The sequence below is a fragment of the Somniosus microcephalus genome, chromosome 14 (genome assembly GCF_052327205.1).
Source record: "Somniosus microcephalus isolate GS21.2 chromosome 14, FLI_Smic_1.0, whole genome shotgun sequence".
NCBI lineage: Eukaryota > Metazoa > Chordata > Chondrichthyes > Squaliformes > Somniosidae > Somniosus > Somniosus microcephalus.
In genome coordinates, this window is record NC_141000.1 from 127,742,292 (window position 1) to 127,764,395 (window position 22,104).

The window sequence follows — 22,104 nt, forward strand, 5'->3', positions numbered from 1 at the left end:
ACAGTGTCAGTGAATCTTCACTCCCCGCTCCTCCTGTCTCACACAGTGTCAGTGAATCTTCACTCCCCGCTCCTCCTGTCTCTCACACACAGTGTCAGTGAATCTTCACTCCCCGCTCCTCCTGTCTCTCACACAATGTCAGTGAATCTTCACTCCCCGCTCCTCCTGTTTCTCTCACAGTGTCAGTGAATCTTCACTCCCCGCTCCTCCTGTCTCTCACACACAGTGTCAGTGAATCTTCACTCCCCGCTCCTCCTGTCTCTCACACACAGTGTCAGTGAATCTTCACTCCCCGCTCCTCCTGTCTCACACACAGTGTCAGTGAATCTTCACTCCCCGCTCCTCCTGTCTCTCACACAGTGTCAGTGAAACTTCACTCCCCGCTCCTCCTGTCTCACACACAGTGTCAGTGAATCTTCACTCCCCGCTCCTCCTGTCTGTCACACACAGTGTCAGTGAATCTTCACTCCCCGCTCCTCCTGTCTCACACACAGTGTCAGTGAATCTTCACTCGCTGCTCCTCCTGTCTCTCACACACAGTGTCAGTGAATCTTCACTCCCCGTTCCTCCTGTCTCACACAATGTCAGTGAATCTTCACCCCCCGCTCCTCCTGTCTCACACAGTGTCAGTGAATCTTCACTCCCCGCTCCTCCTGTCTCTCACACATAGTGTCAGTGAATCTTCACTCCCTGCTCCTCCTGTCTCTCTCACACATTGTCAGTGAATCTTCACTCCCCGCTCCTCCTGTCTCTCACACACAGTGTCAGTGAATCTTCACTCCCCGCTCCTCCTGTCTCTCACACACAGTGTCAGTGAATCTTCACTCCCCGCTCCTCCTGTCTCTCTCTCACATTGTCAGTGAATCTTCACTCCCCGCTCCTCCTGTCTCTCACACACAGTGTCAGTGAATCTTCTCTCCCCGCTCCTCCTGTCTCGCACACAGTGTCAGTGAATCTTCACTCCCCGCTCCTCCTGTCTCACACACAGTGTCAGTGAATCTTCACTCCCCGCTCCTCCTGTCTCACACACAGTGTCAGTGAATCTTCACTCCCCGCTCCTCCTGTCTCGCACACACAGTGTCAGTGAATCTTCACTCCCCGCTCCTCCTGTCTCATACACAGTGTCAGTGAATCTTCACTCCCCGCTCCTCCTGTCTCACACACAGTGTCAGTGAATCTTCACTCCCCGCTCCTCCTGTCTCTCACACAGTGTCAGTGAATCTTCACTCCCCGCTCCTCCTGTCTCACACACAGTGTCAGTGAATCTTCACTCCCCGCTCCTCCTGTCTCTCACACACAGTGTCAGTGAATCTTCACTGCCCGCTCCTCCTGTCTCACACACAGTGTCAGTGAATCTTCACTCCCCGCTCCTCCTGTCTCTCACACACAGTGTCAGTGAATCTTCACTCCCCGCTCCTCCTGTCTCACACACAGTGTCAGTGAATCTTCACTCCCCGCTCCTCCTGTCTCTCACACACAGTTTCAGTGAATCTTCACTCCCCGCTCCTCCTGTCTCACACACAGTGTCAGTGAATCTTCACTCCCCGCTCCTCCTGTCTCTCACACACAGTGTCAGTGAATCTTCACTCCCCGCTCCTCCTGTCTCTCACACACTGTCAGTGAATCTTCACTCCCCGCTCCTCCTGTCTCTCACACACTGTCAGTGAATCTTCACTACCTGCTCCTCCTGTGTCTCACACACAGTGTCAGTGAATCTTCACTCCCCACTCCTCCTGTCTCTCACACACAGTGTCAGTGAATCTTCACTCCCCGCTCCTCCTGTCTCACATTCAGTGTCAGTGAATCTTCACTCCCCGCTCCTCCTGTCTCACACAGTGTCACTGAATCTTCACTCCCCGCTCCTCCTGTCTCACACACAGTGTCATTGAATATTCACTCCCCACTCCTCCTGTCTCTCACACAGTGTCAGTGAACCTTCACTCCCCGCTCCTCCTGTCTCTCACACAGTGTCAGTGAATCTTCACTCCCCGCTCCTCCTGTCTCACACAGTGTCAGTGAATCTTCACTCCCCGCTCCTCCTGTCTCTCACACACAGTGTCAGTGAATCTTCACTCCCTGCTGCTCCTGTCTCACACACATTGTCAGTGAATCTTCACTCCTCGCTCTTCCTGTCTCTCACACAGTGTCAGTGAATCTTCATTCCCCGCTCCTCCTGTCTCTCACACACAGTGTCAGTGAATCTTCACTCCCCGCTCCTCCTGTCTCTCACACACAGTGTCAGTGAATCTTCACTCCCTGCTCCTCCTGTCTCACACACATTGTCAGTGAATCTTCACTCCTCGCTCTTCCTGTCTCTCACACACAGTGTCAGTGAATCTTCACTCCCCGCTCCTCCTGTCTCTCACACAGTGTCAGTGAATCTTCATTCCCCGCTCCTCCTGTCTCTCACCCACAGTGTCAGTGAATCTTCACTCCCCGCTCCTCCTGTCTCTCACACAGTGTCAGTGAATCTTCATTCCCCGCTCCTCCTGTCTCTCACCCACAGTGTCAGTGAATCTTCACTCCCCGCTCCTCCTGTCTCTCACACAGTGTCAGTGAATCTTCACTCCCCACTCCTCCTGTCTCACACACAGTGTCAGTGAATCTTCACTCCCCGCTCCTCCTGTCTCACACAGTGTCAGTGAATTTTCACTCCCCGCTCCTCCTGTCTCACACACAGTGTCAGTGAATCTTCACTCCCCGCTCCCCCTGTCTCACACACAGTGTCAGTGAATCTTCACTCCCCGCTCCTCCTGTCTCTCACACACAGTGTCAGTGAATCTTCACTCCCCGCTCCTCCTGTCTCTCACACACAGTGTCAGTGAATCTTCACTGCCCGCTCCTCCTGTCTCACACACAGTGTCAGTGAATCTTCACTCCCCGCTCCTCCTGTCTCTCACACACAGTGTCAGTGAATCTTCACTCCCCGCTCCTCCTGTCTCACACACAGTGTCAGTGAATCTTCACTCCCCGCTGCTCCTGTCTCACACAGTGTCACTGAACCTTCACTCCCCGCTCCTCCTGTCTCACACACAGTGTCAGTGAATCTTCACTCCCCACTCCTCCTGTCTCTCACACAGTGTCAGTAAATCTTCACTCCCCGCTCCTCCTGTCTCTCACACAGTGTCAGTGAATCTTCACTCCCCGCTCCTCCTGTCTCTCACACAGTGTCAGTGAATCTTCACTCCCCGCTCCTCCTGTCTCACACACAGTGTCAGTGAATCTTCACTCCCCGCTCCTCCTGTCTCTCACACACAGTGTCAGTGAATCTTCACTCCCCGCTCCTCCTGTCTCACACACAGTGTCAGTGAATCTTCACTCGCTGCTCCTCCTGTCTCTCACACACAGTGTCAGTGAATCTTCACTCCCCGCTCCTCCTGTCTCACACACAGTGTCAGTGAATCTTCACTCCCCGCTCCTCCTGTGTCACACACAATGTCAGTGAATCTTCACTCCCCGCTCCTCCTGTCTCACACAGTGTCAGTGAATCTTCACTCCCCGCTCCTCCTGTCTCACATAGTGTCAGTGAATCTTCACTCCCCGCTCCTCCTATCTCTCACACATAGTGTCAGTGAATCTTCACTCCCCGCTCCTCCTGTCTCACACACAGTGTCAGTGAATCTTCACTCCCCGCTCCTCCTGTCTCACACAGTGTCAGTGAATCTTCACTCCCCGCTCCTCCTGTCTCTCACACACAGTGTCAGTGAATCTTCACTCCCCGCTCCTCCTGTCTCTCTCACACTGTCAGTGAATCTTCACTCCCCGCTCCTCCTGTCTCTCACACACAGTGTCAGTGAATCTTCACTCCCCGCTCCTCCTGTCTCTCACACACAGTGTCAGTGAATCTTCACTCCCCGCTCCTCCTGTCTCTCTCTCACATTGTCAGTGAATCTTCACTCCCCGCTCCTCCTGTCTCTCACACACAGTGTCAGTGAATCTTCACTCCCCGCTCCTCCTGTCTCACACACAGTGTCAGTGAATCTTCACTCCCCGCTCCTCCTGTCTCGCACACACAGTGTCAGTGAATCTTCACTCCCCGCTCCTCCTGTCTCACACACAGTGTCAGTGAATCTTCACTCCCCGCTCCTCCTGTCTCACACACAGTGTCAGTGAATCTTCACTCCCTGCTCCTCCTGTCTCTCACAGTGTCAGTGAATCTTCACTCCCCGCTCCTCCTGTCTCACACACAGTGTCAGTGAATCTTCACTCCCCGCTCCTCCTGTCTCTCACACAGTGTCAGTGAATCTTCACTCCCCGCTCCTCCTGTCTCTCACACAGTGTCAGTGAATCTTCACTCCCCGCTCCTCCTGTCTCACACACAGTGTCAGTGAATCTTCACTCCCCGCTCCTCCTGTCTCTCACACAGTGTCAGTGAATCTTCACTCCCCGCTCCTCCTGTCTCTCACACAGTGTCAGTGAATCTTCACTCCCCGCTCCTCCTGTCTCACACACAGTGTCAGTGAATCTTCACTCCCCGCTCCTCCTGTCTCTCAAACACAGTGTCAGTGAATCTTCACTCCCTGCTCCTCCTGTCTCACACACATTGTCAGTGAATCTTCACTGCTCGCTCTTCCTGTCTCTCACACAGTGTCAGTGAATCTTCATTCCCCGCTCCTCCTGTCTCTCACACACAGTGTCAGTGAATCTTCACTCCCCGCTCCTCCTGTCTCTCACACAGTGTCAGTGAATCTTCACTCCCCGCTCCTCCTGTCACACACAGTGTCAGTGAATCTTCACTCCCCGCTCCTCCTGTCTCTCACACAGTGTCAGTGAATCTTCACTCCCCGCTCCTCCTGTCTCACACACAGTGTCAGTGAATCTTCACTCCCCGCTCCTCCTGTCTCACACACACAGTGTCAGTGAAGCTTCACTCCCCGCTCCTCCTGTCTCTCACACAGTGTCAGTGAATCTTCACTCCCCGCTCCTCCTGTCTCTCACACAGTGACAGTGAATCCTCACTCCCCGCTCCTCCTATCTCACACACAGTGTCAGTGAATCTTCACTCCCCGCTCCTCCTGTCTCTCACACAGTGTCAGTGAATCTTCACTCCCCGCTCCTCCTGTCTCACACAGTGTCAGTGAATCTTCACTCCCCGCTCCTCCTGTCTCTCACACACAGTGTCAGTGAATCTTCACTCCCCGCTCCTCCTGTCTCTCACACAATGTCAGTGAATCTTCACTCCCCGCTCCTCCTGTTTCTCTCACAGTGTCAGTGAATCTTCACTCCCCGCTCCTCCTGTCTCTCACACACAGTGTCAGTGAATCTTCACTCCCCGCTCCTCCTGTCTCTCACACACAGTGTCAGTGAATCTTCACTCCCCGCTCCTCCTGTCTCACACACAGTGTCAGTGAATCTTTACTCCCTGCTCCTCCTGTCTCTCACACAGTGCCTGTGAATCCTCACTCCCCGCTCCTCCTGTCTCTCACACACAGTGCCAGTGAATCTTCACTCCCCGCTCCTCCTGTCTCTCACACAGTGTCAGTGAATCTTCACTCCCCGCTCCTCCTGTCTCACACACAGTGTCAGTGAATCTTCACTCCCCGCTCCTCCTGTCTCTCACACAGTGTCAGTGAATCTTCACTCCCCGCTCCTCCTGTCTCACACACAGTGTCAGTGAATCTTCACTCCCCGCTCCTCCTGTCTCTCACACACAGTGTCAGTGAATCTTCACTCCCCGCTCCTCCTGTCTCACACACAGTGTCAGTGAATCTTCACTCCCCGCTCCTCCTGTCTCACACACAGTGTCAGTGAATCTTCAGTCCCCGCTCCTCCTGTCTCCCACACACAGTGTCAGTGAATCTTCACTCCCCGCTCCTCCTGTCTCTCACACACAGTGTCAGTGAATCTTCACTCCCCGCTCCTCCTGTCTCACACACAGTGTCAGTGAATCTTCACTCCCCGCTCCTCCTGTCTCTCACACAATGTCAGTGAATATTCACTCCCCGCTCCTCCTGTCTCTCACACACAGTGTGTGAATCTTCACTCCCCGCTCCTCCTGTCTCTCACACACAGTGTCAGTGAATCTTCACTCCCCGCTCCTCCTGTCTCTCACACACAGTGTCAGTGAATCTTCACTCCCCGCTCCTCCTGTCTCTCACACACAGTGTCAGTGAATCTTCACTCCCCGCTCCTCCTGTCTCTCACACAGTGTCAGTGAATCTTCACTCCCCGCTCCTCCTGTCTCACACACAGTGTCAGTGAATCTTCACTCCCCGCTCCTCCTGTCTCACACAGTGTCAGTGAATCTTCACTCCCCGCTCCTCCTGTCTCACACACAGTGTCAGTGAATCTTCACTCCCAGCTCCTCCTGTCTCTCACACACAGTGTCAGTGAATCTTCACTCCCCGCTCCTCCTGTCTCTCACACACAGTGTCAGTGAATCTTCACTCCCCGCTCCTCCTGTCTCTCACACAAAGTGTCAGTGAACCTTCACTCCCCACTCCTCCTGTCTCTCACACAGTGTCAGTAAATCTTCACTCCCCGCTACTCCTGTCTCTCACACACAGTGTCAGTGAATCTTCACTCCCCGCTCCTCCTGTCTCACACACAGTGTCAGTGAATCTTCACTCCCCGCTCCTCCTGCCTCAGACACAGTGTCAGTGAATCTTCACTCCCCGCTCCTCCTGTCTCACACAGTGTCAGTGAATCTTCACTCCCCGCTCCTCCTGTCTCACACACAGTGTCAGTGAATCTTCACTCCCCGCTCCTCCTGTCTCTCACACAGTGTCAGTGAATCTTCAGTCCCCGCTCCTCCTGTCTCTCACACACAGTGTCAGTGAATCTTCACTCCCCGCTCCTCCTGTCTCACACACAGTGTCAGTGAATCTTCACTCCCCGCTCCTCCTGTCTCACACACAGTGTCAGTGAATCTTCACTCCCCGCTCCTCCTGTCTCACACACAGTGTCAGTGAATCTTCACTCCCCGCTCCTCCTGTCTCTCACACAGTGTCAGTGAATCTTCACTCCCCGCTCCTCCTGTCTCACACACAGTGTCAGTGAATCTTCACTCCCCGCTCCTCCTGTCTCTCTCACAGTATCAGTGAATCTTCACTCCCCGCTCCTCCTGTCTCTCACACACAGTGTCAGTGAATCTTCACTCCCCGCTCCTCCTGTCTCTCACACACAGTGTCAGTGAATCTTCACTCCCCGCTCCTCCTGTCTCACACACAGTGTCAGTGAATCTTCACTCCCCGCTCCTCCTGTCTCTCAGTGTCAGTGAATCTTCACTCCCCGCTCCTCCTGTCTCTCACACACAGTGTCAGTGAATCTTCACTCCCCGCTCCTCCTGTCTCTCACACACAGTGTCAGTGAATCTTCACTCCCCGCTCCTCCTGTCTCTCAGTGTCAGTGAATCTTCACTCCCCGCTCCTCCTGTCTCTCACACACAGTGTCAGTGAATCTTCACTCCCTGCTCCTCCTGTCTCACACACAGTGTCAGTGAATCTTCACTCCCCGCTCCTCCTGTCTCACACACAGTGTCAGTGAATCTTCACTCCCCGCTCCTCCTGTCTCTCACACAGTGTCAGTGAATCTTCACTCCCCGCTCCTCCTGTCTCACACACACTGTCAGTGAATCTTCACTCCCCGCTCCTCCTGTCTCACACACAGTGTCAGTGAATCTTCACTCCCCGCTCCTCCTGTCTCACACACAGTGTCAGTGAATCTTCACTCCCCGCTCCTCCTGTCTCACACACAGTGTCAGCGAATCTTCACTCCCCGCTCCTCCTGTCTCTCACACACAGTGTCAGTGAATCTTCACTCCCCGCTCCTCCTGTCTCTCACACAGTGTCAGTGAATCTTCACTCCCCGCTCCTCCTGTCTCACACACAGCGTCAGTGAATCTTCACTCCCCACTCCTCCTGTCTCTCACACAGTGTCAGTGAATCTTCACTCCCCGCTCCTCCTATCTCACACAGTGTCAGTGAATCTTCACTCCCCGCTCCTCCTGTCTCTCACACACTGTCAGTGAATCTTCACTCCCCGCTCCTCCTATCTCACACAGTGTCAGTGAATCTTCACTCCCCGCTCCTCCTGTCTCACACACACTGTCAGTGAATCTTCACTCCCCGCTCCTCCTGTCTCACACACAGTGTCAGTGAATCTTCACTCCCCGCTCCTCCTGTCTCTCACACACAGTGTCAGTGAATCTTCACTCCCCGCTCCTCCTGTCTCTCACACAGTGCCAGTGAATCTTCACTCCCCGCTCCTCCTGTCTCTCACACACAGTGTCAGTGAATCTTCACTCCCCGCTCCTCCTGACTCTCACACACAGTGTCAGTGAATCTTCACTCCCCGCTCCTCCTGTCTCTCACACAGTGTCAGTGAATCTTAACTCCCCGCTCCTCCTGTCTCTCACACACAGTGTCAGTGATTCTTCACTCCCCGCTCCTCCTGTCTCTCTCACACAGTGTCAGTGAATCATCACTCCCCGCTCCTCCTGTCTCTCACACACAGTGTCAGTGAATCTTCACTCCCCGCTCCTCCTGTCTCTCACACACAGTGTCAGTGAATCTTCACTCCCCGCTCCTCCTGTCTCACACACAGTGTCAGTGAATCTTCACTCCCCGCTCCTCCTGTCTCACACAGTGTCAGTGAATCTTCACTCCCCGCTCCTCCTGTCTCTCACACAGTGTCAGTGAATCTTCACTCCCCGCTCCTCCTGTCTCTCTCACAGTGTCAGTGAATCTTCACTCCCCGCTCCTCCTGTCTCTCACACACAGTGTCAGTGAATCTTCACTCCCCGCTCCTCCTGTCTCTCACACACAGTGTCAGTGAATCTTCACTCCCCGCTCCTCCTGTCTCACACACAGTGTCAGTGAATCTTCACTCCCCGCTCCTCCTGTCTCTCAGTGTCAGTGAATCTTCACTCCCCGCTCCTCCTGTCTCTCACACACAGTGTCAGTGAATCTTCACTCCCCGCTCCTCCTGTCTCTCACACACAGTGTCAGTGAATCTTCACTCCCCGCTCCTCCTGTCTCACACACAGTGTCAGTGAATCTTCACTCCCCGCTCCTCCTGTCTCTCAGTGTCAGTGAATCTTCACTCCCCGCTCCTCCTGTCTCTCACACACAGTGTCAGTGAATCTTCACTCCCTGCTCCTCCTGTCTCACACACAGTGTCAGTGAATCTTCACTCCCCGCTCCTCCTGTCTCACACACAGTGTCAGTGAATCTTCACTCCCCGCTCCTCCTGTCTCTCACACAGTGTCAGTGAATCTTCACTCCCCGCTCCTCCTGTCTCACACACACTGTCAGTGAATCTTCACTCCCCGCTCCTCCTGTCTCACACACAGTGTCAGTGAATCTTCACTCCCCGCTCCTCCTGTCTCACACACAGTGTCAGTGAATCTTCACTCCCCGCTCCTCCTGTCTCACACACAGTGTCAGCGAATCTTCACTCCCCGCTCCTCCTGTCTCACACACAGTGTCAGCGAATCTTCACTCCCCGCTCCTCCTGTCTCTCACACAGTGTCAGTGAATCTTCACTCCCCGCTCCTCCTGTCTCACACACAGTGTCAGTGAATCTTCACTCCCCGCTCCTCCTGTCTCTCACACACAGTGTCAGTGAATCTTCACTCCCCGCTCCTCCTGTCTCTCACACACAGTGTCAGTGAATCTTCACTCCCCGCTCCTCCTGTCTCTCACACACAGTGTCAGTGAATCTTCACTCCCCGCTCCTCCTGTCTCTCACACACAGTGTCAGTGAATCTTCACTCCCCGCTCCTCCTGTCTCTCACACAGTGTCAGTGAATCTTCACTCCCCGCTCCTCCTGTCTCTCACACAGTGTCAGTGAATCTTCACTCCCCGCTCCTCCTGTCTCACACACAGCGTCAGTGAATCTTCACTCCCCACTCCTCCTGTCTCTCACACAGTGTCAGTGAATCTTCACTCCCCGCTCCTCCTGTCTCTCACACAGTGTCAGTGAATCTTCACTCCCCGCTCCTCCTGTCTCTCACACACTGTCAGTGAATCTTCACTCCCCGCTCCTCCTATCTCACACAGTGTCAGTGAATCTTCACTCCCCGCTGCTCCTGTCACACACACACTGTCAGTGAATCTTCACTCCCCGCTCCTCCTGTCTCACACACAGTGTCAGTGAATCTTCACTCCCCGCTCCTCCTGTCTCTCACACACAGTGTCAGTGAATCTTCACTCCCCGCTCCTCCTGTCTCTCACACAGTGCCAGTGAATCTTCACTCCCCGCTCCTCCTGTCTCTCACACACAGTGTCAGTGAATCTTCACTCCCCGCTCCTCCTGACTCTCACACACAGTGTCAGTGAATCTTCACTCCCCGCTCCTCCTGTCTCTCACACAGTGTCAGTGAATCTTAACTCCCCGCTCCTCCTGTCTCTCACACACAGTGTCAGTGATTCTTCACTCCCCGCTCCTCCTGTCTCTCTCACACAGTGTCAGTGAATCATCACTCCCCGCTCCTCCTGTCTCTCACACAGTGTCAGTGAATCTTCACTCCCTGCTCCTCCTGTCTCACACACAGTGTCAGTGAATCTTCACTCCCCGCTCCTCCTGTCTCACACACACAGTGTCAGTGAATCTTCACTCCCCGCTCCTCCTGTCTCACACACACAGTGTCAGTGAATCTTCACTCCCCGCTCCTCCTGTCTCACAGTGTCAGTGAATCTTCACTCCCCGCTCCTCCTGTCTCACACACAGTGTCAGTGAATCTTCACTCCCCGCTCCTCCTGTCTCACACACAGTGTCAGTGAATCTTCACTCCCCGCTCCTCCTGTCTCTCACACAGTGTCAGTGAATCTTCACTCCCCGCTCCTCCTGTCTCACACACAGTGTCAGTGAATCTTCACTCCCCGCTCCTCCTGTCTCTCACAGTGTCAGTGAATCTTCACTCCCCGCTCCTCCTGTCTCACACACAGTGTCAGTGAATCTTCACTCCCCGCTCCTCCTGTCTCTCACACACAGTGTCAGTGAATCTTCACTCCCCGCTCCTCCTGTTTCTCACACAGTGTGAGCGAATCTTCACTCCCCGCTCCTCCTGTCTCTCACACACAGTGTCAGCGAATCTTCACTCCCCGCTCCTCCTGTCTCTCACACAGTGTCAGTGCATCTTCACTCCCCGCTCCTCCTGTCTCTCACACACAGTGTCAGTGAATCTTCACTCCCCGCTCCTCCTGTCTCTCACACACAGTGTCAGTGAATCTTCACTCCCCGCTCCTCCTGTCTCACACACAGTGTCAGTGAATCTTCACTCCCCGCTTCTCCTGTCTCTCACACAGTGTCAGTGAATCTTCACTCCCCGCTCCACCTGTCGCACACACAGTGTCAGTTAATCTTCACTCCCCGCTCCTCCTGTCTCACACACAGTGTCAGTGAATCTTCACTCCCCACTCCTCCAGTCTCTCACACACAGTGTCAGTGAATCTTCACTCCCCGCTCCTCCTGTCGCACACACAGTGTCAGTTAATCTTCACTCCCCGCTCCTCCTGTCTCACACACAGTGTCAGTGAATCTTCACTCCCTGCTCCTCCTGTCTGTCACACACAGTGTCAGTGAATCTTCACTCCCCGCTCCTCCTGTCTCACACACAGTGTCAGTGAATCTTCACTCCCCGCTCCTCCTGTCGCACACACAGTGTCAGTTAATCTTCACTCCCCGCTCCTCCTGTCTCACACACAGTGTCAGTGAATCTTCACTCCCCGCTCCTCCTGTCTCTCACAGTGTCAGTGAATCCTCACTCCCCGCTCAGCCTGTCTCACACAGTGTCAGTGAATCTTCACTCCCTGCTCCTCCTGTCTCTCACACAGTGCCTGTGAATCCTCACTCCCCGCTCCTCCTGTCTCTCACACACAGTGTCAGTGAATCTTCACTCCCCGCTCTTCCTGTCTCTCACAGTGTCAGTGAATCTTCACTCCCCTCTCCTCCTGTCTCTCACACAGTGTCAGTGAATCTTCACTCCCCGCTCCTCCTGTCTCTCACAGTGTCAGTGAATCTTCACTCCCTGCTCCTCCTGTCTCACACACAGTGTCAGTGAATCTTCACTCCCCGCTCCTCCTGTCTCTCACAGTGTCAGTGAATCTTCACTCCCTGCTCCTCCTGTCTCTCACACAGTGTCAGTGAATCTTCACTCCCTGCTCCTCCTGTCTCTCACACACAGTGTCAGTGAATCTTCACTCCCCGCTCCTCCTGTCTCTCACACAGTGTCAGTGAATCTTCACTCCCCGCTCCTCCTGTCTCTCAGTGTCAGTGAATCTTCACTCCCCGCTCCTCCTGTCTCACACACAGTGTCAGTGAATCTTCACTCCCCGCTCCTCCTGTCTCTCAGTGTCAGTGAATCTTCACTCCCCGCTCCTCCTGTCTCTCACACACAGTGTCAGTGAATCTTCACTCCCTGCTCCTCCTGTCTCTCACACACAGTGTCAGTGAATCTTCACTCCCCGCTCCTCCTGTCTCTCACAGTGTCAGTGAATCTTCACTCCCCGCTCCTCCTGTCTCACACACAGTGTCAGTGAATCTTCACTCCCCGCTCCTCCTGTCTCTCACACAGAGTGTCAGTGAATCTTCACTCCCCGCTACTCCTGTCTCACAGACAGTGTCAGCGAATCTTCACTCCCCGCTCCTCCTGTCTCTCACACACAGTGTCAGTGAATCTTCACTCCCCGCTCCTCCTGTCTCTCACACACAGTGTCAGTGAATCTTCACTCCCCGCTCCTCCTGTCTCTCACACACAGTGTCAGTGAATCTTCACTCCCCGCTCCTCCTGTCTCTCACACAGTGTCAGTGAATCTTCACTCCCCACTCCTCCTGTCTCTCACACAGTGTCAGTGAATCTTCACTCCCCGCTCCTCCTATCTCACACAGTGTCAGTGAATCTTCACTCCCCGCTCCTCCTGTCTCTCACACACAGTGTCAGTGAATCTTCACTCCCCACTCCTCCTGTCTCACACACACAGTGTCAGTGAATCTTCACTCCCCGCTCCTCCTGTCTCACACACAGTGTCAGTGAATCTTCACTCCCCGCTCCTCCTGTCTCTCTCAGTGTCAGTGAATCTTCACTCCCCGCTCCTCCTGTCTCTCACACACAGTGTCAGTGAATCTTCACTCCCCGCTCCTCCTGTCTCTTTCACACAGTGTCAGTGAATCTTCACTCCCCGCTCCTCCTGTCTCTCACACACAGTGTCAGTGAATCTTCACTCCCCGCTCCTCCTGTCTCTCACACACAGTGTCAGTGAATCTTCACTCCCCGCTCCTCCTGTCTCACACAGTGTCAGTGAATCTTCACTCCCCGCTCCTCCTGTCTCTCACACACAGTGTCAGTGAATCTTCACTCCCCGCTCCTCCTGTCTCACACACAGTGTCAGTGAATCTTCACTCCCCGCTCCTCCTGTCTCTCACACAGTGTCAGTGAATCTTCACTCCTCGCTCCTCCTGTCTCACACACAGTGTCAGTGAATCTTCACTCGCCGCTCCTCCTGTCTCACACAGTGTCAGTGAATCTTCACTCCCCGCTCCTCCTGTCTCTCACACACAGTGTCAGTGAATCTTCACTCCCCGCTCCTCCTGTCTCTCACACACAGTGTCAGTGAATCTTCACTCCCCGCTCCTCCTGTCTCTCACACAGTGTCAGTGAATCTTCACTCCCCGCTCCTCCTGTCTCTCACACACAGTGTCAGTGAATCTTCACTCCCCGCTCCTCCTGTCTCACACACAGTGTCAGTGAATCTTCACTCCCCGCTCCTCCTGTCTCTCACACACAGTGTCAGTGAATCTTCACTCCCCGCTCCTCCTGTCTCTCACACACAGTGTCAGTGAATCTTCACTCCCCGCTCCTCCTGTCTCTCACACAGTGTCAGTGAATCTTCACTCCCCGCTCCCCCTGTCTCACACACAGTGTCAGTGAATCTTCACTCCCCGCTCCTCCTGTCTCTCACAGTGTCAGTGAATCTTCACTCCCCGCTCCTCCTGTCTCTCACACAGTGTCAGTGAATCTTCACTTCCCGCTCCTCCTGTCTCTCACACACAGTGTCAGTGAATCTTCACTCCCCGCTCCTCCTGTCTCACACACACAGTGTCAGTGAATCTTCACTCCCCGCTCCTCCTGTCTCACACACAGTGTCAGTGAATCTTCACTCCCCGCTCCTCCTGTCTCTCACACACAGTGTCAGTGAATCTTCACTCCCCGCTCCTCCTGTCTCTCACACAGTGTCAGTGAATCTTCACTCCCCGCTCCTCCTGTCTCTCACACACAGTGTCAGTGAATCTCCACTCCCTGCTCCTCCTGTCGCGCACACACAGTGTCAGTGAATCTTCACTCCCCGCTCCTCCTGTCTCTCAGTGTCAGTGAATCTTCACTCCCCGCTCCTCCTGTCTCTCACACACAGTGTCAGTGAATCTTCACTCCCCACTCCTCCTGTCTCACACACACAGTGTCATTGAATCTTCACTCCCCGCTCCTCCTGTCTCACACACAGTGTCAGTGAATCTTCACTCCCCGCTCCTCCTGTCTCTCACACTGTGTCAGTGAATCTTCACTCCCCTATCCTCCTGTCTCTCACACACAGTGTCAGTGAATCTTCACTCCCCACTCCTCCTGTCTCTCACACACAGTGTCAGTGAATCTTCACTCCCCGCTCCTCCTGTCTCACACACAGTGGCAGTGAATCTTCACTCCCCGCTACTCCTGTCTCTCACACACAGTGTCAGTGAATCTTCACTCCCCGCTCCTCCTGTCTCACACAGTGTCAGTGAATCTTCACTCCTCGCTCCTCCTGTCTCACACACAGTGTCAGTGAATCTTCACTCCCCACTCCTCCTGTCTCTCACACACAGTGTCAGTGAATCTTCACTCCCCGCTCCTCCTGTCTCACACAGTGTCAGTGAATCTTCACTCCCCGCTCCTCCTGTCTCTCAGTGTCAGTGAATCTTCACTCCCCGCTCCTCCTGTCTCTCACACACAGTGTCAGTGAATCTTCACTCCCCACTCCTCCTGTCTCACACACACAGTGTCATTGAATCTTCACTCCCCGCTCCTCCTGTCTCACACACAGTGTCAGTGAATCTTCACTCCCCGCTCCTCCTGTCTCTCACACTGTCTCAGTGAATCTTCACTCCCCGCTCCTCCTGTCTCTCACACACAGTGTCAGTGAATCTTCACTCCCCGCTCCTCCTGTCTCTCACAGTGTCAGTGAATCTTCACTCCCCGCTCCTCCTGTCTCACACACAGTGTCAGTGAATCTTCACTCCCCGCTCCTCCTGTCTCTCAGTGTCAGTGAATCTTCACTCCCCGCTCCTCCTGTCTCACACACAGTGTCAGTGAATCTTCACTCCCCGCTCCTCCTGTCTCTCAGTGTCAGTGAATCTTCACTCCCCGCTCCTCCTGTCTCTCACACACAGTGTCAGTGAATCTTCACTCCCTGCTCCTCCTGTCTCTCACACACAGTGTCAGTGAATCTTCACTCCCCGCTACTCCTGTCTCACACACAGTGTCAGCGAATCTTCACTCCCCGCTCCTCCTGTCTCTCACACACAGTGTCAGTGAATCTTCACTCCCCGCTCCTCCTGTCTCTCACACACAGTGTCAGTGAATCTTCACTCCCCGCTCCTCCTGTCTCTCACACACAGTGTCAGTGAATCTTCACTCCCCGCTCCTCCTGTCTCTCACACAGTGTCAGTGAATCTTCACTCCCCACTCCCACACAGTGTCAGTGAATCTTCACTCCCCGCTCCTCCTGTCTCTCTCTCACAGTGTCAGTGAATCTTCACTCCCCGCTCCTCCTGTCTCTCACACAGTGTCAGTGAATCTTCACTCCCCGCTCCTCCTGTCTCACACACACAGTGTCAGTGAATCTTCACTCCCCGCTCCTCCTGTCTCTCACAGTGTCAGTGAATCTTCACTCCCCGCTCCTCCTGTCTCTCACACAGTGTCAGTGAATCTTCACTCCCCGCTCCTCCTGTCTCTCACACACAGTGTCAGTGAATCTTCACTCCCCGCTCCTCCTGTCTCACACACACAGTGTCAGTGAATCTTCACTCCCCGCTCCTCCTGTCTCACACACAGTGTCAGTGAATCTTCACTCCCCGCTCCTCCTGTCTCTCACACACAGTGTCAGTGAATCTTCACTCCCCGCTCCTCCTGTCTCTCACACACAGTGTCAGTGAATCTTCACTCCCCGCTCCTCCTGTCTCTCACACAGTGTCAGTGAATCTTCACTCCCCGCTCCTCCTGTCTCTCACACACAGTGTCAGTGAATCTTCACTCCCCGCTCCTCCTGTCTCACACACAGTGTCAGTGAATCTTCACTCCCCGCTCCTCCTGTCTCTCACACAGTGTCAGTGAATCTTCACTCCTCGCTCCTCCTGTCTCACACACAGTGTCAGTGAATCTTCACTCCCCGCTCCTCCTGTCTCACACAGTGTCAGTGAATCTTCACTCCCCGCTCCTCCTGTCTCTCACACACAGTGTCAGTGAATCTTCACTCCCCGCTCCTCCTGTCTCACACACACAGTGTCAATGAATCTTCACTCCCCGCTCCTCCTGTCTCTCTCACACAGTGTCAGTGAATCTTCACTCCCCGCTACTCCTGTCTCACACACAGTGTCAGTGAATCTTCACTCCCCGCTCCTCCTGTCTCTCACACACAGTGTCAGTGAATCTTCACTCCCCGCTCCTCCTGTCTCTCACACACAGTGTCAGTGAATCTTCACTCCCCGCTCCTCCTGTCTCTCACACAGTGTCAGTGAATCTTCACTCCCCGCTCCTCCTGTCTCTCACACAGTGTCAGTGAATCTTCACTCCCCGCTCCTCCTGTCTCACACACACAGTCAGTGAATCTTCACTCCCCGCTCCTCCTGTCTCTCACAGTGTCAGTGAATCTTCACTCCCCGCTCCTCCTGTCTCTCACACAGTGTCAGTGAATCTTCACTCCCCGCTCCTCCTGTCTCTCACACACAGTGTCAGTGAATCTTCACTCCCCGCTCCTCCTGTCTCACACACACAGTGTCAGTGAATCTTCACTCCCCGCTCCTCCTGTCTCACACACAGTGTCAGTGAATCTTCACTCCCCGCTCCTCCTGTCTCTCACACACAGTGTCAGTGAATCTTCACTCCCCGCTCCTCCTGTCTCTCACACACAGTGTCAGTGAATCTTCACTCCCCGCTCCTCCTGTCTCTCACACAGTGTCAGTGAATCTTCACTCCCCGCTCCTCCTGTCTCTCACACACAGTGTCAGTGAATCTTCACTCCCTGCTCCTCCTGTCGCGCACACACAGTGTCAGTGAATCTTCACTCCCCGTTCCTCCTGTCTCTCAGTGTCAGTGAATCTTCACTCCCCGCTCCTCCTGTCTCTCACACACAGTGTCAGTGAATCTTCACTCCCCACTCCTCCTGTCTCACACACACAGTGTCATTGAATCTTCACTCCCCGCTCCTCCTGTCTCACACACAGTGTCAGTGAATCTTCACTCCCCGCTCCTCCTGTCTCTCACACAGTGTCAGTGAATCTTCACTCCCCGCTCCTCCTGTCTCTCACACACAGTGTCAGTGAATCTTCACTCCCCACTCCTCCTGTCTCTCACACACAGTGTCAGTGAATCTTCACTCCCCGCTCCTCCTGTCTCACACACAGTGGCAGTGAATCTTCACTCCCCGCTACTCCTGTCTCTCACACACAGTGTCAGTGAATCTTCACTCCCCGCTCCTCCTGTCTCACACACAGTGTCAGTGAATCTTCACTCCCCGCTCCTCCTGTCTCACACACAGTGTCAGTGAATCTTCACTCCTCGCTCCTCCTGTCTCACACACAGTGTCAGTGAATCTTCACTCCCCACTCCTCCTGTCTCTCACACACAGTGTCAGTGAATCTTCACTCCCCGCTCCTCCTGTCTCACACAGTGTCAGTGAATCTTCACTCCCCGCTCCTCCTGTCTCTGTGTCAGTGAATCTTCACTCCCCGCTCCTCCTGTCTCTCACACACAGTGTCAGTGAATCTTCACTCCCCACTCCTCCTGTCTCACACACACAGTGTCATTGAATCTTCACTCCCCGCTCCTCCTGTCTCACACACACTGTCAGTGAATCTTCACTCCCCGCTCCTCCTGTCTCTCACACTGTCTCAGTGAATCTTCACTCCCCGCTCCTCCTGTCTCTCACACACAGTGTCAGTGAATCTTCACTCCCCGCTCCTCCTGTCTCACACACAGTGTCAGTGAATCTTCACTCCCCGCTCCTCCTGTCTCACACACAGTGTCAGTGAATCTTCACTCCTCGCTCCTCCTGTCTCACACACAGTGTCAGTGAATCTTCACTCCCCGCTCCTCCTGTCTCACACACAGTGTCAGTGAATCTTCACTCCCTCTCTCATTAACATATTGAATGGGTGTAACGCCTGTTGTAGGCGGGTATCAGAGATGCCTGTGACTCTGCTTGTACAATAATGTTAGCGCCTGTGACACAGATGCAGATCGGGTGAAGGACGTTGTGACTATCGGACGCAGCGCAGACCAACTTATCCCCCAGACACCCTGAAGTGTATCTGATCTGACAGGTCACAGACTCGATGCTCCCCACAGCCCTCCAACCTCCCCCCGCCCTGCCCCGCCCACCAGATCCTGTCACAGTCAAACACTCCAAGAATGTTCCAAATGGATTGAGGAATCTTTGCGTTTGTTCAGTGAAATTATCTCCAATGATTGCTGCTTATGTTGGAGTTGATTCAATAGACGAGATCTGTCCCTGATAGTATGTGAATGAATTTCCTGATTATCTGCTGTTCTCTTCATTCTCATTGTACTCTTCCTAATATCAACAACTTGCGTTTATATAGTTATCGAAGGTCTTCCATTCAATTCTTAATATTGGCTTAACTGTTTGAAAACAGACGTCGTGTCTACTAACTATTCCATTTTCAATACAAAAACCATGTGATTGCTTGGTGTCTCGATTGAAGTCATATCTTCAAAGTGTTCTGTATGTATCATATTTACAATATGTAAATTAAAACCACTTCAACTAGGGTGTTTCATGCATTTCTAGCTATCTCAATTGGTTGCATATATAATCTTACATTTCCTGTCTTTCATTTGATGTTACTTTTACAAAGGCACATGTTTTTTTAATATTCTGTTTCTGTTTCCCTGAGTGTTAGTTTTTAACACTTTACTTGGGTCATTCCATTGTGTTTCTCCCAAACTCCAGACCTTCTGGAAGCGCCAAACTGCTATTTCAATAGGGCCATTGTTTTAGCATTAACAATCAATTCCCATCTCAGAAGCCTGTTTTGACACAGCTTGTGTCACCGAGGCTTTAGATTTTTAAACCCAGTATATCGTGTATTAATAATATCAGAAATCTTTTCATAGGATGGTGTATCTCTTCGAATATGGCTTATTCCATCACAGGATTAAGTGGAGTCAAGCTTGGATTTTAAAAGCTTGTGGACTGTAGGGGATGGAAAGAGCGAGGGAGGGGAGGAGTTCCACAGATTTGAGGCCCTGGGAGAGAGCAGTTTAGAGGAGGGGACTAGGATCAGTCTCGGTTTCAACACAGTGAGGATGGAGAGCGGAGGAAGAGTGTAGGGCGGGGGGATCGAGGAGTGGTAAGTTGAATGGATCACGGGATTATAATTACAGGATATCGCTCGGTGTTCTGAGCACTCAGGATCGCACAGTGAAAGGCGATTGTTTCTGAGGTGGGGCAGGGGGCCGGCGGGTACCAAATAACTTCCAAACTCAACCATGCTTTCAGGGCAAGTGAGTGTTTGAAACCATGGCGACTGGGACCCTCAAACAGCCTGCCGGACAGGACGAGGGCAAATCTTCGCAGTTATACTGGAGTCAATCACGCGGCAGCCGTGGGCACTGATCACAGTAAAGTTACAGCAGGTCAAAGGCAGCTCCTGACGGTATAACTCCTCCTTTCCTCTTTCTTCACTTCCTTTTTGCCAGTGGAGGTGCAGGTTGTGGGAGCAATCCAAAAGATTGGATAGGCTGGGGTTGTTTTCTTTGGAACAGGGGAGATTTAATTGAGGTGCATAAAATTATGAGGGGCTGAGATAGAGGGGATAGGAAGGACCTGTTTCCCTTAGCAGAGAGGTCAATAACCAGGGGGCATAGATTTAAAGTAATTGGTAGAAGGATTAGAGGGAATTTGAGGAGAACTTGGTTCACCCAGGGAGTGGTGGGAGTCTGGGACGCACGGCCCGAGACCATTCCCGGTGATGTGTGGTTTATGGAGACCATTCCCGGTGATGTGTGGTTTGTGGAGACCATTCCTGGTGATGTGTGGTTTATGGAGACCATTCCCGGTGATATGCGGATGCATCCTCCTCAGTCCTGTCCCTTTCACTCCCTCCTCCGTCCTGGCTGAGACAAAACAGGCACGGAATCCCCCCTCAAAGTCACCGATGTGTTTGGAGAATCCGGAGCATCGCACATCGATCCTGACAATGGGCGCAAGCAACGCGGTGATGTCATCACAGCGCAGGTGGCTCGGTCCGCACGTGGAGGCTGCAAGCGTTTAACAAGCAGGACGAAAGCTGCGGTCGATTGGGGAGGCCACTTTGGTTTTCGACGTTGCGTTCCCCCCCACCCCGGTGGGGAGCCGGGCTCAGAGACGTCTGAATTTGCGATATGGCGGGTGAGGTTTCCCTCCCTCGGGAACACACAGTGGGAGAATTACCCGCAACCTTCCTTTTCCCTTTAACCCTCCGGCACTTTCCGCTCGTACCTCAGATTTTCCACGTTCCCGGGTTTTTCCCTGCTCACCGCAGGCATTACCCTTTTAAGTGGCTGACGGGTCCCACAGATACTCCGCGGGCGATTAGATTCCAACCTTTCTGAAACAGACGCTGACCAATCGCAAAATCACTTGAAGAGGTAAACGATGAAAATTGTTTGGTGTTTTGTCCAGGATTTGGAATTCTGAGTTTTGCCACTTTGTTTACTTATAAAGCGGGTGAAACTTTTTAACATTTTATACCAAATCTAACAGAAACATAAGGCCCATTAGCCCCTTGTAATCACACTCACACAACTGGACAATTCGTTTTAAATGGAAGCAGACAATAACAAATGGTCCAGGAGTTGGACTCAGAAGGTCAACTGAATCAATCCGATTAAATGCACAGTTTGGAGTGAGAATCGAATGGGTTTCGTTGGGTGTGTGAGGGTCGGGAGATGAGGTTGACATGAGGGAATGTAGTGATGTTGGGATGATTGATAAAGAGGAGGAGGAGGATGGGGAGGGTAACCATGGTGATGAGGAGGAGGAGGAGGATGGGGTGGGTAACCATGGTGATGAGGAGGAGGAGGATGGGGTGGGTAGCCATGGTGATGAGGAGGAGGAGGGTGGGGTGGGTAACCATGGTGATGAGGAGGAGGAGGATGGGGTGGGTAACCATAGTGATGAGGAGGAGGAGGAGGATGGGGTGGGTAACCATGGTGATGAGGAGGATGGGGTGGGTAACCATGGTGATGAGGAGGAGGAGGGTGGGGTGGGTAACCATGGTGATGAGGAGGAGGAGGAGGATGGGGCGGGTAACCATGGCGATGAGGAGGAGGAGGGTGGGGTGGGTAACCATGGTGATGAGGAGGAGGAGGAGGAGGAGGATGGGGCGGGTAACCATGGCGATGAGGAGGAGGAGGAGGGTGGGGTGGGTAACCATGGTGATGAGGAGGAGGAGGAGGATGGGGCGGGTAACCATGGCGATGAGGAGGAGGAGGGTGGGGTGGGTAACCATGGTGAGGAGGAGGATGGGGCGGGTAACCATGGCGATGAGGAGGAGGAGGGTGGGGTGGGTAACCATGGTGATGAGGAGGAGGAGGAGGATGGGGCGGGTAACCATGGCGATGAGGAGGAGGAAGCGTATACAGGAAGGTGACCAACAGTGAGACACAGAGAGAGAGAACGTGTACTACCTGTGTAGCCAAATGAAGTGTCATCGTTGTCGGAGGTGGGGGCCGGTGTTTCACTCTCGTTCCCCCTCTCCAGGCCGACGGCGTCTGTCGGGAGAAACATCAAAGCTGCTGATGGGTTCACGATGGCAGAGACATTCGGCATTTCGGGCAGAGACTGCCCGGACACAGACAGAGCCAGGAACAAGACGGAGACACACAGCGACCACAACACACTGGCAGT

General features: G+C 53.3%; 1 protein-coding gene across 4 annotated transcripts in view; it reads right to left on the reverse strand.

Annotated features, from left to right (window-relative positions):
• Positions 1-22,104, reverse strand: part of robo1 (roundabout, axon guidance receptor, homolog 1 (Drosophila)) — a 1,098,986-nt gene that overhangs the window by 775,978 nt on the left and 300,904 nt on the right. For all 4 annotated transcript variants that reach the window (XM_086007312.1, XM_086007317.1, XM_086007315.1 and 1 more), the window contains exon 2: positions 21,885-21,968. In XM_086007312.1, the coding sequence (XP_085863438.1) occupies positions 21,885-21,968 (84 nt within the window). The remainder of the gene's footprint in view (positions 1-21,884; positions 21,969-22,104) is intronic.